This window comes from Scomber japonicus, chromosome 5 (genome assembly GCF_027409825.1).
Source record: "Scomber japonicus isolate fScoJap1 chromosome 5, fScoJap1.pri, whole genome shotgun sequence".
In the NCBI taxonomy this organism is placed as follows: domain Eukaryota; kingdom Metazoa; phylum Chordata; class Actinopteri; order Scombriformes; family Scombridae; genus Scomber; species Scomber japonicus.
In genome coordinates, this window is record NC_070582.1 from 30407243 (window position 1) to 30421485 (window position 14243).

Sequence of the window (14243 nt, forward strand, 5' to 3'; positions counted from 1 at the left end):
CATCTCATTACTCTGCTAACGAAGCATCGACTTGTCAATGTTAAAACACTCCATCAGACGACACAGACGCAGATCTGATGGGAACATCTCAGCAGTGGAGCCATAAGCTCAGAGATTCAGCCGTGTGAGCCCAGCATGCCACTGTGAATATACTTAATATCTGTCACAGTCTGAGAAAAACACAAGACAGTTTTGTGAGATGAGTGAATGTTCAGCAAACCACACACTCTCAATTTAGCTTTTCTTGCAACACAAACTAGAGCTGAAGGGTAATACACTGTATGTGATAGGCTGCTGAATCAATTAATACTTGAGCCAGGACAGTAGACAGAGGAAGAGGACTGTCTGTCAATGTTTTAAAGGATAATTACAGTTTATAACAACATGGGCCTTACTTTTATAGTTTTGATCATTCCTGTTGGTAATGGCAGTGAAGTTAATTGCTGAGATGTAGGAACTTGTCTATGCTGTCTGAGGTTTTACACAAACATCTAAGTTAGTCAAACTAATTGAAAGAGCCTATAAACAGAGTCTAAAGGCATGCTAGTACCAATGCAAGGCTGTATATAGGCACAGTGGTGCTTTGAGCTAATCGCTAACATCAGTGTCTTTAACATTCTGATGTTTAGCTTATGTGTTATGTGATGTTATTCACTACAGTCCCCATCTTAAAGGTGCAGTGTGTAGGATTTAGTGGCATCTAGTGGTGAGGTTACAGTTTGCAACTAAACAAAACACAAACTAAACATTTGCTATTAAGCACAAAACACAGAAATAGAGTGGATGACATAATACATCTTTAACCTGATGATGATACTAGATGAAAAATTAATGGATCACTGTAGTTATTACAATTCATCCTGAGGAGAACACCTGATCCTAATTTTATTGAAATCCATCCAATAGAAGTTGATACATTTCAACCTGGACCAAAGTTTTAATAAACTGGAACTATCTTTAATCAGTCACTGTGCTTCAGTAGTGATTTATTGGAAACACAGTGTACTGTTTAAAAATATGGCTTCCTGCGGGGGGCAAAGACATTCCATGTGAGTTTTGTACAAGAGGCAGAAATGTTATGAGAAGAGTCAGATCACATGGTGGTTTTTCTCACAAAGGCAAACATCGCTGACAGTTACGTCCTGCAGGATTTGTGGTGTGAATGTCCTGCATGTTCACTTTGTGTGTGTGTCAACCTTCCAGGACACAAACCAATATTTCCACAGTTCACCCTGTCATTTTTCATCTCAATATCTGTCTGTCACCTTCTCTCATCTTGTCCCTCTGTTGCTTTTCTTCCTTTTCTCTCCACTTTCTGTCCTCCCTGACACACACATTTACACAGCCAAACCACAAGAGCAGCTTCAGTATCTTGCGGTGCCATGGGCAGCAGCTGGGTGTCACAATGAACAAAGTCTACACAAAGAAACTAGTGAAGACAAGCAAAAGACTGCTCAGCTAGACTTGGGTAATGTGTCTGTGTTTCGACATACAAACATCCCAATACAAAAAGTGATGTTTACTTCAGCTGGTGAAATAACATGGTATAAACCTAGGACCGTAAACCTAGACCCTACCCCAGTTTTAATGGTGGACAGACAGGGGTCAAGACTTTTAGGACTTAATCATTTCACTTGTTTCTGATGTTTCATCTGCAATATTCACTTATAGTTTGTTTTCAGTCATCTGCAAAGTGTTGTTGAAACCGTCCATGGAGACTATTTGGATGTGCTGTGGCTTGTTTCAGAGACTCAAACTGAAGTTTGTTCTGCATCCAGACACATTTAAATATTACCTCTGCCAGTGAAGTTGGATGGTGGATGGGGGGGAGGGGGGGCATGTTTTCAACATTTGTGTCTTTAGTATCTGCGCGACAGATTTGGCTGAAATATCGTGTTTGGGGACAACCACTTTTTCAACTGACTGGATGATCATTTGAACTTCAGCCATGAAAAACAAAATGAGCTGGTGGGAAAGCCCAATGTCTCGTTGATTTAGTGAGAAAACAAAAAACCTGAAAGACAACAAATGAACCGTTTAGTACTGTAGCATTGGGGGTTGGAGAATGGTTTAGAGTTGGCAGAAGTTTTACCAGCACTAGAGTCTGTAGTGAAACTTTCTTGGTGAAACACTGAACCAAGAGTATGAATTTGTTCATACACTAAACTGAATAAGGAGTTGTGAGAAGCTACTGTTTTATGGATGGCAATGTGGGTCTGTCGGACAGTCCATCACATCAGTTAGTCCATCACTCTTGTCCAGACTGAAATATTATGACAACTGTTAGATGGATTGCTTTGAAGTTTTGTGCAGACTTTTACGGTCCCCAGAAGATGACTTGTCATATCTTTGATATCCTCATTTTTCATCTTCTTTCCATTATCAGCTCACAATTTAATTTTGCCCAAAACTTTGGATTCTGATTAAATACCTCCCTGTGCCTCCCTGCCTATCTGGGACAATGTTTGACTTGATGTCACATGACAATATAATGTGTTTTATGACTACTCTGAAGAAGAACACAAGCCAAAATGCGTTGGTCTATTAATGACGTTGTTCTATACTAAAATAAGTATTGCTGGATCTTTAACTTTTTAAAATATTAGAATGTTAACATGCCAAACCTACACAGTGAATATGGTCATCGTTATACCTACTGAACACCAACATGCTGGCATTATTGTTAGCATCTTAGCATACTCAAGTGAGCATTTAACTCAATTATAACCTCACAGAGCTGCTAACATGGCTGTAGACTCTAGATCTTGTTTTAAATGCAGTGGATATTAGTTTTTGTTCAACTAAGGATGGTCATTTTCTTGGTCAGTTAGCTGGGTGGGTTTGTTTGGGTCGGTCCATCCAGCACTTTCGTCCAGATCAATTTAGCACATTAACTTACAGGCAGCTGCTATGGATACTCAGCCTCCAGCTGCCAGTGAGGCTGTAGAGTTTTAGTCATGTTTCCCTATAATAATAGGACCCGTGTATTTTCAAAAAGCTCTTTACACTACAAGTCTGAGCTAAGAAAGTTTTAAAAATGTTCAGTTTTCCATCATTCTAGTATTGTGTTGATAGTTAATGCAATCCATTCTTGTTGCTAAGTGTTATGACACAGTCCATACCGCGGGTGAATTATCCGTCACCTCCACACTGACCAGCTGACAACTCTGAAGGTGACGAAAGAGCTGTGAGCAAGACCGGGTTCACGTCAAACACACATTCCACTCCCATAAGTGGGATCTGTCAGCAGCTAACAGGTGACATCACAAAAACATGAATTAAGGGGAATTTAGTAGTATGAGTGAAAGCAGTGTTTGTTGGCATGAGCCATTATTTGGTGAATGATTGAAACAAAAGAGCAGAACCTTGAGAAACTCAAACGTTATCTACATAAAATCAAATAAAAGAGAACAATACTAAGAAGTGTTTCATTTTCAAGTGACTTCTGGAAAGCAAAGTGCAATAACACCATGGCAAGACAAGACAAGAAGTGAAAAAACAAAAAAAGTTTGAAAGTAGATATAGCAGATAGATACTTTAAGCCAGGAAAATCTAGATATTTTGTGTACCACACAATCATCTCAATCTGTGTCCACTTCCCAAATGCTTAAAGGGGAAAGTTCCATGTCTGAGAAACCATCTACTTTGGCTGGAGTTGTGGCGGATTATTGTGACCACAGCAGTCAGTGGTGAAAGTTTTAACTATTCCCTTTAGCTGAGAAACAGTGAAAACATTGAAAACGGATAAACAACTGACATACATCCTTATACAGCATGTCTGAGAGTTGGCCTCATGCGTCCCTAAATAAACCCTGATGGTAATGGAATGTGATTGTTTTCCTTTAGCTTGCAGACAATGTAGACAAGAGAAATATGCCAATAGTCTCTTTTTTTTTGCACGTGTGTCATTTTATGGTTGGTATGCAGTGTTTCCTCTAGGTTGACTGCTTTGGGGGGTGGGGGTGGGGGATACAGGGGGTGCGCTGCTGCAGAAGGGGGAAATAGGGAAAACATATGGTGTGAATAAAATTGGCTTGTTTGAGCAATAATGACAAAAACATGGACATTATAACTTATATACTGTACACTGTGTACATTATGTACTTCCTTGTGTAGTGTGCATATTATCGACAGGACAGTGTTGTCTCAAATCAAACACGGTTGTTGCGCTTACCGGAAATGACGATTAGCAAGTTAGCATTTGCATTATCGTTCATTGCACCAAATCATTAGAGCCTGCTAAATTAAACCAAGAAACCTACTGATGGCTTATCTGACAACAGTATAGTGGTGCTTAGTGCAATAAACACATGTATAATGCATTTATATAATACAGTGATGTTCACAATATTACAACATCCTTGGCCACCTTTTCCTGTTTGAAAAGTGGTCCCTTCCCTTCTGCTACGTAGCCAAGATGGCGACCATTGAGGGTGAGAAGTGTTCATAGCTCCACACTCAACTTATTGATGGTTTTGAGTGCACCATCCGGGTACTCATAGTGCACTGCATGTTTCCATACTTCCATACTCAAAATATGAGGTAGAAGTACATTAGTAAGCTATTGGACACACAGCATTTGACAGATACGTGACAGTGTTAGTGGCAGTGTTTTACTCACTGAGAGAACAGGAATAAAGACTTCAGCAGTGTTTTAATATCCCTGTCTATTGCACGTGTAAGTTTAGTTTATATTTCTTGACTGTGACTGATAAATGTTCTAAGACATATGATCATACAACAAACTACCATCAAGAACACAACACAGCATTAGGGTTGGGCCATGTACAGTACAGTATGTAACATTAAAATCATTATTATATATGTTATATACATTTTCTGTGAAGTTAACTGGGAAACCCTTGAAATAATGACAAATAATAAAATAACCAGACAGGAATGTTTGTTTTTGGCCAGGTCACATACGGGATGAATCAAGATATATGATATATTAATGTTAAAATCTTGTATATCCAATATTGCAATAAAGCTGTTGTGTTCATTGATTTGCAACACTGCCCACAGAGGTCTAAATAAACCATAAAGATACAGTTAAACTGCCAAACCCTACGTAGCATTAAACTAATGTGTGTTCCATGATAATCCGGAACATTTTTAGATGTATTTTTGGTAGCATCAATGGTACATACTGTATGCATACATAATTAGTGGAGACTTTTCATTCAGACAAATGCAGCTGGGATCTTTTCCTGTAGCACATTAACTATGAGCGCGATTCAAGCTGTTAATCCCTGGATCAAAGACGCAGCACTTCTGCTCTTGTTGAATGTGTCGAACAGCGTTAGCTCAATGAAACAGACAACCACACACACACACACACACACACACACACACACACACACACACACACACACACACACACACACACAGGTCTGTTCACTCTCAATACCTCGGCTTTGTTCTGCTTTGTTTCCATGGGATCTTGCGGGTGCGTGATGGGGTGCGTCTCCTCCATGCTGACCAGCTTCAGTTTGAGGTAAGAAACCTCGTCCATCAGATCCAACTTCTGGGTCTCCAGAGAGGTCCTGCTCATCAGCTCCTGAGAAACAAACACACACATATACGCTGTAGGTGACATGCAGAAAAAAAAAATAAAAACAATACACACACAAATGAATGAAAACACATACAGTTATGAGAGAGCAGGATAGTAAGAGTTCAGCATGTTACTCCACTCAGTACAATGTTCTTCCCACACTGAGATACCAGGCTAGGCTGGGGGCCCAGACCCCACAAAGCTAAATATACACACTTACACACACACGCACACACACACACACACTCACACAGACTCTATTAATACATCCCTGTGCTTCTTTGGTATGGGAGAGAGAAAAAGAAAGTGCGTCTAAAAAAGAAAGAGAGGACATGCAGGCTACAGGACATGAAGACGTGTGAGTGTTTTCTCTCAGTCACACAAAAACACGCTCTCCGTCTTTGCCAGCTTTCAGCATGTCTGTTGCTTTCATTTCCTTAACTAAACTAATCCCACTTCCTCTTTTCTATGGTAAAGTCAAACTTGCCTTAGTTTGTTTTTTTAAGCCTCTGACATCCATCATCTCGCTCCGCACCAGTTGAAATAAAACATTTCAGAGGCAAATGGAAAAGAAAACAGTTCGCCCACAAGTTTGATAAAGCAGGTTTGAAAGCTTTGAGCTCAACCCTTCCCTCTCGGTTGTCATTTTATACCATAAAATACTCAAGGTCCATTAATCCAACTAAAGAAAACACACATAAACTCACATGTGGTATGTTGATCTACCAGTAAGTCAAGTTCTTGTCAATGAAATCAAGGAGAGTATCTGACCAGGTTGACCTTTAATGGACGCAAATGTTTTGATCTCAATGTTTTTAAAGAAAATTGAACATTTATGACGTAACACAGAATGTCTTTTCAAGATTGCAGAATAACTCTGAATAATACACAGCTGTTGTGCAATACATTTTGAGATGTTGCAATGTCTTTGAGACAGAGACAAACTAAGGTCAGTGGCTTCTGTCCTTCTTCTTACCTTCTCATGCAAACCTAACATAAAGAAGTTCATTAGTGCTTTTGTATGTCACATTTTCAGGCTGCATTTTCATGTGTACTTAGAGTTTAATGTTGCACTTAGACGAGAAAGAGATCTATCATTAATTTGTAGTTTCCAGGTTTGAGTCACTTGAGTGGACATGACAAAGGCACAGAGGACCACAGGCAACAGTTTTTTAAGAGCAGATCTCCTCATGATGACTAAATTGACATATAAAATTAGTGGAGTTGCCCTTATGGTAAAATGATAAAATGCAGTGTTCCTTCACTGAAGTCTGACCTAGGCCTGTCACAATAATTACTGTATCGACTCATCGTACAATAATGGAATTATCAACATCATCATGTCTATATATGGACTTATCATATGTTACATGGACATAACCTTGATCTTTTTTTTTAACCACAATATTGCCACACTTCATATTAGCAACTAAGTTAAGTACAACTAGGCTATTCATGTCACATTGGCTAAGCAAGTAATAGTGTCCTCTATTCCTCACTGTGTACATCCTGAGTGGAGACTGCAGAAGTGAGCAGCGCTGCTTATATGGAATTAAAGGTAAATAACTCTGACCCGGCCCATAATGGCAGTCTGTGTTTTTACAGAATATTACAGATTTCAGAAAACTGTAATATATTTTGAGATACTGAGATTTATCACCTGACTGTCAAACAGACAAAGTTAGTGACCAGCTGGAGAACATAGTGGAGCATTTAGCAGCTAAAAAAAGACAGATATTTGTCTCAGGAGTGTGTGGACACCAGAACTAAAGCATTCATCAAGTTGAAAAATGAATGTTTCTCTGCACCTGCTGGATGTGTAAATAGGCACCAAACACTTAAAACAACATCAGCTTTATAAAGTGATACTGTAATATGTCAGTGTTGTTTTTACAGCTAGCTGTGATGCCACCAAGTAGCTACAAAGTGTAATTAATTCATACTGCTTTAGGAAAAAAAGACACCAATGAATTTAAAGGTTATGTACTTGAAAGATGAAGCACAACATTACAGATTAAATCAAAATGTCATTAAATTAACATTTGTATATGCTTATATTTGTTCAAACGTATTATTAATACATTTAAAGTCTTTAACCATTTATCATTTTCACCTGTGGATACCTACATTAAACACATTAGAGATGACTGTATTTGACCGCAGCAGGATACCGTACCCTCTGAATGGACAGATCACATGGTAAACAAATTATGTCAACACCACAGCCACAGACAGACAGCTAAAACCCCATAATCACTCCGAGCTCAGTGCATGAACACACACACACACACACACACACACACACACACACACACACACACACACACACACACACACACACACACACACACACACACACACACACACACACACACACACACACACAGAGAAAATCTGCTTAGTTATGGCAGCTGACTGTCAGTTTGCAATCTAACACCAGTGTCACTTACAGCGGGATAAGCTGCAGTCTTTAGAAGTAATTTATCAGAACTGTGTGGTCGTGGCCCCACAGTTCAGCTGCCTGACATTTGTTTTAGTTTAATGACGAAGAGCGGCACGTGACAAATTATCATCCTCTCTGCAGCATTTATAGATCTCTTTCAAGACTACAACTCAGCTGTTTTGGATGTAGCCTGTGTTAAATATGAGTTGTTTTGCAGAGCTCAGATCCTGTCTTTGAATATATTGTATACACATTTGATTGTAATGCATTTGTGTGTGAGCATATTACAGCACTACTGAATCATTTCTGGAATTTCTGACGTGTCATTCCTTTTATTGTAATGCAGTTGTGTATGGTTTCGGTTGCATTTGGTGCATTTTGGAGATGAACTGTTGTAGTGAACTTCATGTAGGTAAAGAGATCTGAGCCTAACAGCCAATGGGGGGGACAACATTTAATTGTACTGCTAAGCAATGACAACAAAAGCATTGAATTGAATTGATATCTATACATCTGAAAAATATGATGAAGTTGACTAGAACTCCATATGTGTGTTTCTCTGTCAGCTCTCTTGTACACATTATATTATATTATATTATATTATATTATATTATGTGTTAAGAACATTATGTAGCCACAGTACTCTAAAACATTTACACTAAATGTCTGCTACAGTAACGTCTGTCTGAATAAAGGCACAGTAGGACATTCAATCACAGTATGACTACATGTGTGGGAGGATCCCCTGGAGCATGAGAACACTGCACTGTGTGTGTGTGTGTGCGTGCGTGTGCATGTGTGCTGACTAAGGACGATTTCTTATTAGATTAGTTGAGGTTCCCACAGCAAGTAGCAGCCCTGAGGCACTGACAAATAATGTTACATGGCTGGATGGACTCTCTCTGTGTCTTTATCTCTCTCTGTCTTTCTCCTTCTCTACTTCCAACGCACTAATACACACACACACACACAAGTTTGCGCAGCTATCCTTGTCAGGACTTTGCACTTACTTCCATTCATTGTGGACAGCCTAACCTAAATTCTACCGTTGTTGAGACTTTATTTGTTGGACAGACATTATTTCAGATGAATCCAGTTCACATGTTGAATAGGTTATAGACTGCATTTCATTTTATTTGGGAGTTACATTAAAGACTTCATTTCCCATGATGCTCTAGGAGCAAGAAGGTGGCCTAGCGTGATTACGTCAGGGGTTTTTGTTTATGTTAGTCAGCCATGTTTGAACCTGAAAACTCGCACACGCTGTATGATTTCTCTTTTTCTTTATTTTACTATTACCAACTAAAGTACCTTAAAATGGAAGACAAACGTCTCGCTTCGTCATTCTTAGTTTGAAGATTAATTCTACAACATTTTGGTGCCGAAACCCGGGAAGCAGGAGATAATGGCCGACGAAGCTAGAGACACCGAGGAGCAGCAGTTACTGGACGATGTGGAACAACTTATTGAAAGGTCGAAAAGGAAGCGTCGAACAATACGGAGTTCCACAACAAGACTGTTGAATCAGATTGACGGTGAAGTATCAAAGAGAGACCCGGACATCGGCCGTGTGCGAGAGATGTTGGCCGTGTTGTCAGCAAAGGAGGACAGTTTGCGCGAGCTGGACCGCATAGCGGAGGAACACACTTCGCTGGAGGACGTGGAGGCGGAGATCGAAATCGCAGAGGATTACAGAGACCGCATTATCGGGATGAAGACGCGAGCTCACCAAGTGATCCGAGCACGTGAGACTGTGAATAAAGACGATCCCCGGCCTGCTCGGCTAAGTGATGTTAGCGCAAACACCGCTGGCTCTCAGCGCAGCAACCCGACCGTGAGACTGCCGAAGCTAATGATCGAGAAATTCAATGGAGACGTAAGTTTATGGCAGGAGTTTTGGAGTCAGTATGAGACTGCTATTCATAGCAATGATGCCCTTTGCAACAGAGAAAAGTTTACCTACCTGAAAACTTACCTTGCTGGAACGGCTGCAAAGGCAGTAGCAGGACTCACTCTGACAGACAGTAACTATGATGCTGCAGTTGCTATACTTCGAAGCAGATTTGGAAGGAAAGATCTTATTGTAAATGCCCACATGTCGAAGCTTCTGAATCTCACTCCTGTAAAGAAATCATCTGATGTCAGTGCACTGAGGCAGTTATATGATGACTGTGAAATTCAAATCAGAAGCCTAGAGTCACTGGGAGTGGTATCAGACACCTACGGAGGCATGTTATGCCCAATACTGCTCCAGATGTTACCAGAGGACATGGCTCTTGAGTACAGCCGTCAGAGAGGAGATCAGGATGAGTGGAAGGTGCCTGACGTGCTTAAATTTCTGCAAAAGGAGGTTCAGAGCAGAGAGAGAGCTTCGCAAATGATGAGATCATACAACCAGAGAGAGAACCAGTCTGCTCACAAAACATACAGCAAATCATATTCAACCAGTGACATGAAACTAAAGAAACCAAGTATGACATCTGCAGCTACACTACACACTGCCAACCAGAAGATACAAAACTGCCTGTTCTGTGATAGTGCTGAACATAAGTCTGAAATCTGTCCAGACCACCACGTGTCAGCACGTAAGGAAAAGCTGAAGAAGCTTGGCAGGTGCTTTGTGTGTTTGGGACCTAAACACATCGCAAGGTTCTGCAGGTCAAAGAGCATGTCATGTGCCACATGTGGAGGCAAGCATCATGTGGCCATTTGTGAAAAAACCGACGCATCCCCACCTGCTGTATCTGCCAACATGGACACTGTCATTTCCTCTGTAATTCCCCAAGCAGAAGAAGGCAAACCTGATATTGAGAACACTGTGCTGCTACAAACCGCCAAGGCATGGGTTGTAGGGCTCACCGGCAGGAAGGTGGTTCGCTGCTTGCTAGATGGAGGCAGCCAGGGGAGTTTTGTGCATGAGAATGTAGTGAGGGCACTGCAGCTACCTGTTATTAGACAAGGGACACTTACCCTTCACACATTCGGCTCCTCTGCTCCTACAACGGTGAAGCGCAGCATAGTGAAGCTCAGCTTGGAGAATATCTGGGATAAACAGCAGAGAACTGAAATAGAGGCAGTTGTGACCCCCAAAGTTTGTACTGCACTGATGAAAGTCCCTGGTGAACATATACAGAGAGAAATGAATAAGAGAGGTCTCCAACTCGCAGACTTCGTTGGAGATGATGAACCTGAACTTTCTGTGCTAATTGGCTCAGATTACTACTGGCAGATAGTATCAGGCCGAGTAGAAAGACTGACAGAGAGCCTGGTAGCACTGGAGAGCACCTTTGGATGGACAGTGCAGGGCCCAGTAGCAGTGTCCAGCATGACAGAGACAACATGCATGCACATTCAGCTCAGCGAGGATGCACAGATTGACAAGCAGCTGCATGCATTCTGGGAGCTTGAGTCCCTGGGAATCACAAGTGAGAAGTCTGAGAGCTCAGATGATGTGGAAGCGTTGCAGCGGTTCGAGGAAACTTCCATCTTCAAGGATGGGCGTTACCAAGTGGAGTTGCCATGGAGACAAAACCACCCTCCACTTCAAGACAATTACCGCATCGCAAAAAAGAGACTGGAGAGTTTGAAAAGGAAACTACGAAAGGATGTCACACTCTACAGCAGATACAATGATGTTGTGGAGGACTACTTAAAACAAGGAATGGCTGAGGATGTGACAAGGGAGCGCACATCCTCACCAAGCAGTCAGACATATTACTTACCTCATCACGCTGTACTGAGGGAGGATAAGGTGACAACAAAATTGCGGGTTGTCTTTGATGCTTCATCCCACGAAGATGGAAGTCCCTCACTAAATGACTGTCTCTTAACAGGTCCCAATCTGAATCCAGATCTGATGAGTGTTTTGATTAAGTTTAGACTGCATGAAATTGCATACATGGCAGACATTAAGAAAGCATTTCTGCAGATTTCACTCTCAGAAAGAGACCGGGATGCTGTAAGATTTCTGTGGTTCACAGGCCCACCAACAGAGGAGAGGGACGAGAAGCTGCGCATTCTTAGGATGACAAGAGTGGTGTTTGGAGCTTCATCAAGCCCATTCTTACTCGCAGCCACCATCAGGAAGCATTTGAGACAATATGAGCTTGAACACCCACAAGTGATAGACACCATCAGCTCCTCACTTTATGTGGATGACTTTATTTCAAGTGCGAGTGAGGTGACAGAGGCACATGCAGTGACGACCACAGCCAAGAACATCATGTCTGCTGCAGGCATGGAGCTATGCAAATGGATGATGAACTCTCCTGAGCTGAAAGAAAAATGGCAGGAGAGCTCACTGGATTGCACTGCACAGCTAGAAACACACGGGTCAGTGCTGAAGGTTCTGGGCTTGGTCTGGAGACCTGTCACCGATGATTTTGTGTTCGACCTCAGGGGGCTGCTTGATATTCTGAAAGAAAGAGAAAACACAAAACGAAGTGTTCTGCAGTCTTCTGCTCGCATTTTTGACCCTCTAGGATTTTTGACCCCTTTCACTATCAGGATAAAATGCTTGTTCCAGGAGATGTGGGAAAGAGGGCTTAGGTGGGATGAGGAACTGCCGCCTGATTTGACAAAGAAATGGCAACAGTGGTGCTCAGAGCTCCCCCAACTGCACCAGCTGTCAATCCCACGTTGGTACAAAACACACATGCAGCAGCAGGACAGTCAAAATTTAAGGCTACATGTGTTTTGTGATGCAAGTGAGAGGGCTTACAGTGCAGTTGCTTATCTCCAAGGAGAAACAAAGGATGGAAAGGTGACCATAAGCCTGGTTGCATCCAAGTCCAGAGTGGCTCCACTCAAAAGAATGACACTGCCACGCCTGGAGCTGATGGGAGCTGTAATAGCAGCGAGGCTTGGGAGCACCCTCATGAAAGCACTGCAGCTGGACAAGATACAACTCAGACTATGGACAGACTCAATGATAGTGCTACACTGGATTCGCAGTTCCGCTCATAGGTGGAAACAGTTTGTAGCAAATAGGGTGACAGAAATCCAGACTCTAACTGACCCACAGTCATGGTCTCACTGTAAAGGAAAAATGAATCCAGCTGACCTTCCCACCAGAGGACTAACGGTGCAGGACTTGAAGCAGAGCGCACTGTGGTGGAAAGGGCCTTGTGTTCTGATATCACCTGATCAGTCAGAGAGCACTCAGGAAGATGTTCAAGAAGATGAGGTAAAGTCTGAACTCAGATCCAAACACCAGATTGTTGTACAGTTTGTTAATCAAGACATAGACCTTTTAAAACCTGTTCTATGTCTGGAGAAGTACAGTAAACTAAAAACAGTGCTCCGAGTGACAGCCTGGATAAAGAGGTTCATCACCAACACTCGCTCAAGCACAAAAATGAGTGGTGAACTGACAGCAGAAGAGCTGAATGAAGCAGGAAAACACTGGATAAAGGTGATTCAGAACCAGAGGTTCAGCTCAGAAATTGACCTGCTCAAGGCAGGAAAAGGCCCAAATTCTGACTCCAGAATCCGAGAGCTAAAACCATTTCTGGATGAAGATGAGCTGCTCAGTGTGGGAGGAAGGCTCCAGCATTCGGATCTCTCTTACAGAGAAAAGCACCCATGGATTTTGCCCAGCGATCACAGATTTACAGAAATGTTAGTGCAATATCAACATGAGAAGATAATGCATGCAGGGGTACGAGACACTTTAGTGCAGACGAGAGAGAAGTATTGGATTTTGAGAGCACGACAAGTAGTCAAGAAAGTGTTGTCAAGATGTGTGCTTTGTAAAAAATTCAAGGCAACGGCGGGACAACAGACTACTGCACCGCTACCGAAGGACAGAATAACAGAGTCACCGCCATTTGAGATCACGGGTGTGGACTTCGCAGGGCCACTCTATGTGAAGGCGCAGAACTCCATGACAAAATCCTACATAGCGCTGTTTACTTGCGCTGTAACCAGAGCAGTGCACTTGGAGCTGGTCTCAGACCTATCTACAGAGAACTTCCTGTTAGCACTAAAAAGATTCATCTCAAGAAGAGGATTATGCAAGGTGATCTACTCAGATAACGCTAAGACATTCAAGAGAGCTGATCAGGATCTAAAGGAGCTCTGGAAAGGCATCAAAGACCCACAGCTACGAGAGTTCTTCTCAGAGAAGGGCATCGTCTGGCGGTTCATCGCTGAAAGAGCAGCCTGGTGGGGGGGATTCTGGGAAAGGCTTGTAAGGTCAGTCAAAATTATTCTCAGGAAGGTGCTTGGCAGAGCTAGACTCAA

General features: G+C 42.0%; 1 protein-coding gene across 5 annotated transcripts in view; it reads right to left on the bottom strand.

Moving 5' to 3' along the window:
• The window catches only part of ppfibp2b (PPFIA binding protein 2b), an 86750-nt gene that overhangs the window by 24553 nt on the left and 47954 nt on the right, over nucleotides 1-14243 (bottom strand). For all 5 annotated transcript variants that reach the window (XM_053319308.1, XM_053319306.1, XM_053319303.1 and 2 more), the window contains one exon: nucleotides 5411-5560. In XM_053319308.1, coding sequence (XP_053175283.1) covers nucleotides 5411-5560 — 150 coding nt within the window. The remainder of the gene's footprint in view (nucleotides 1-5410; nucleotides 5561-14243) is intronic.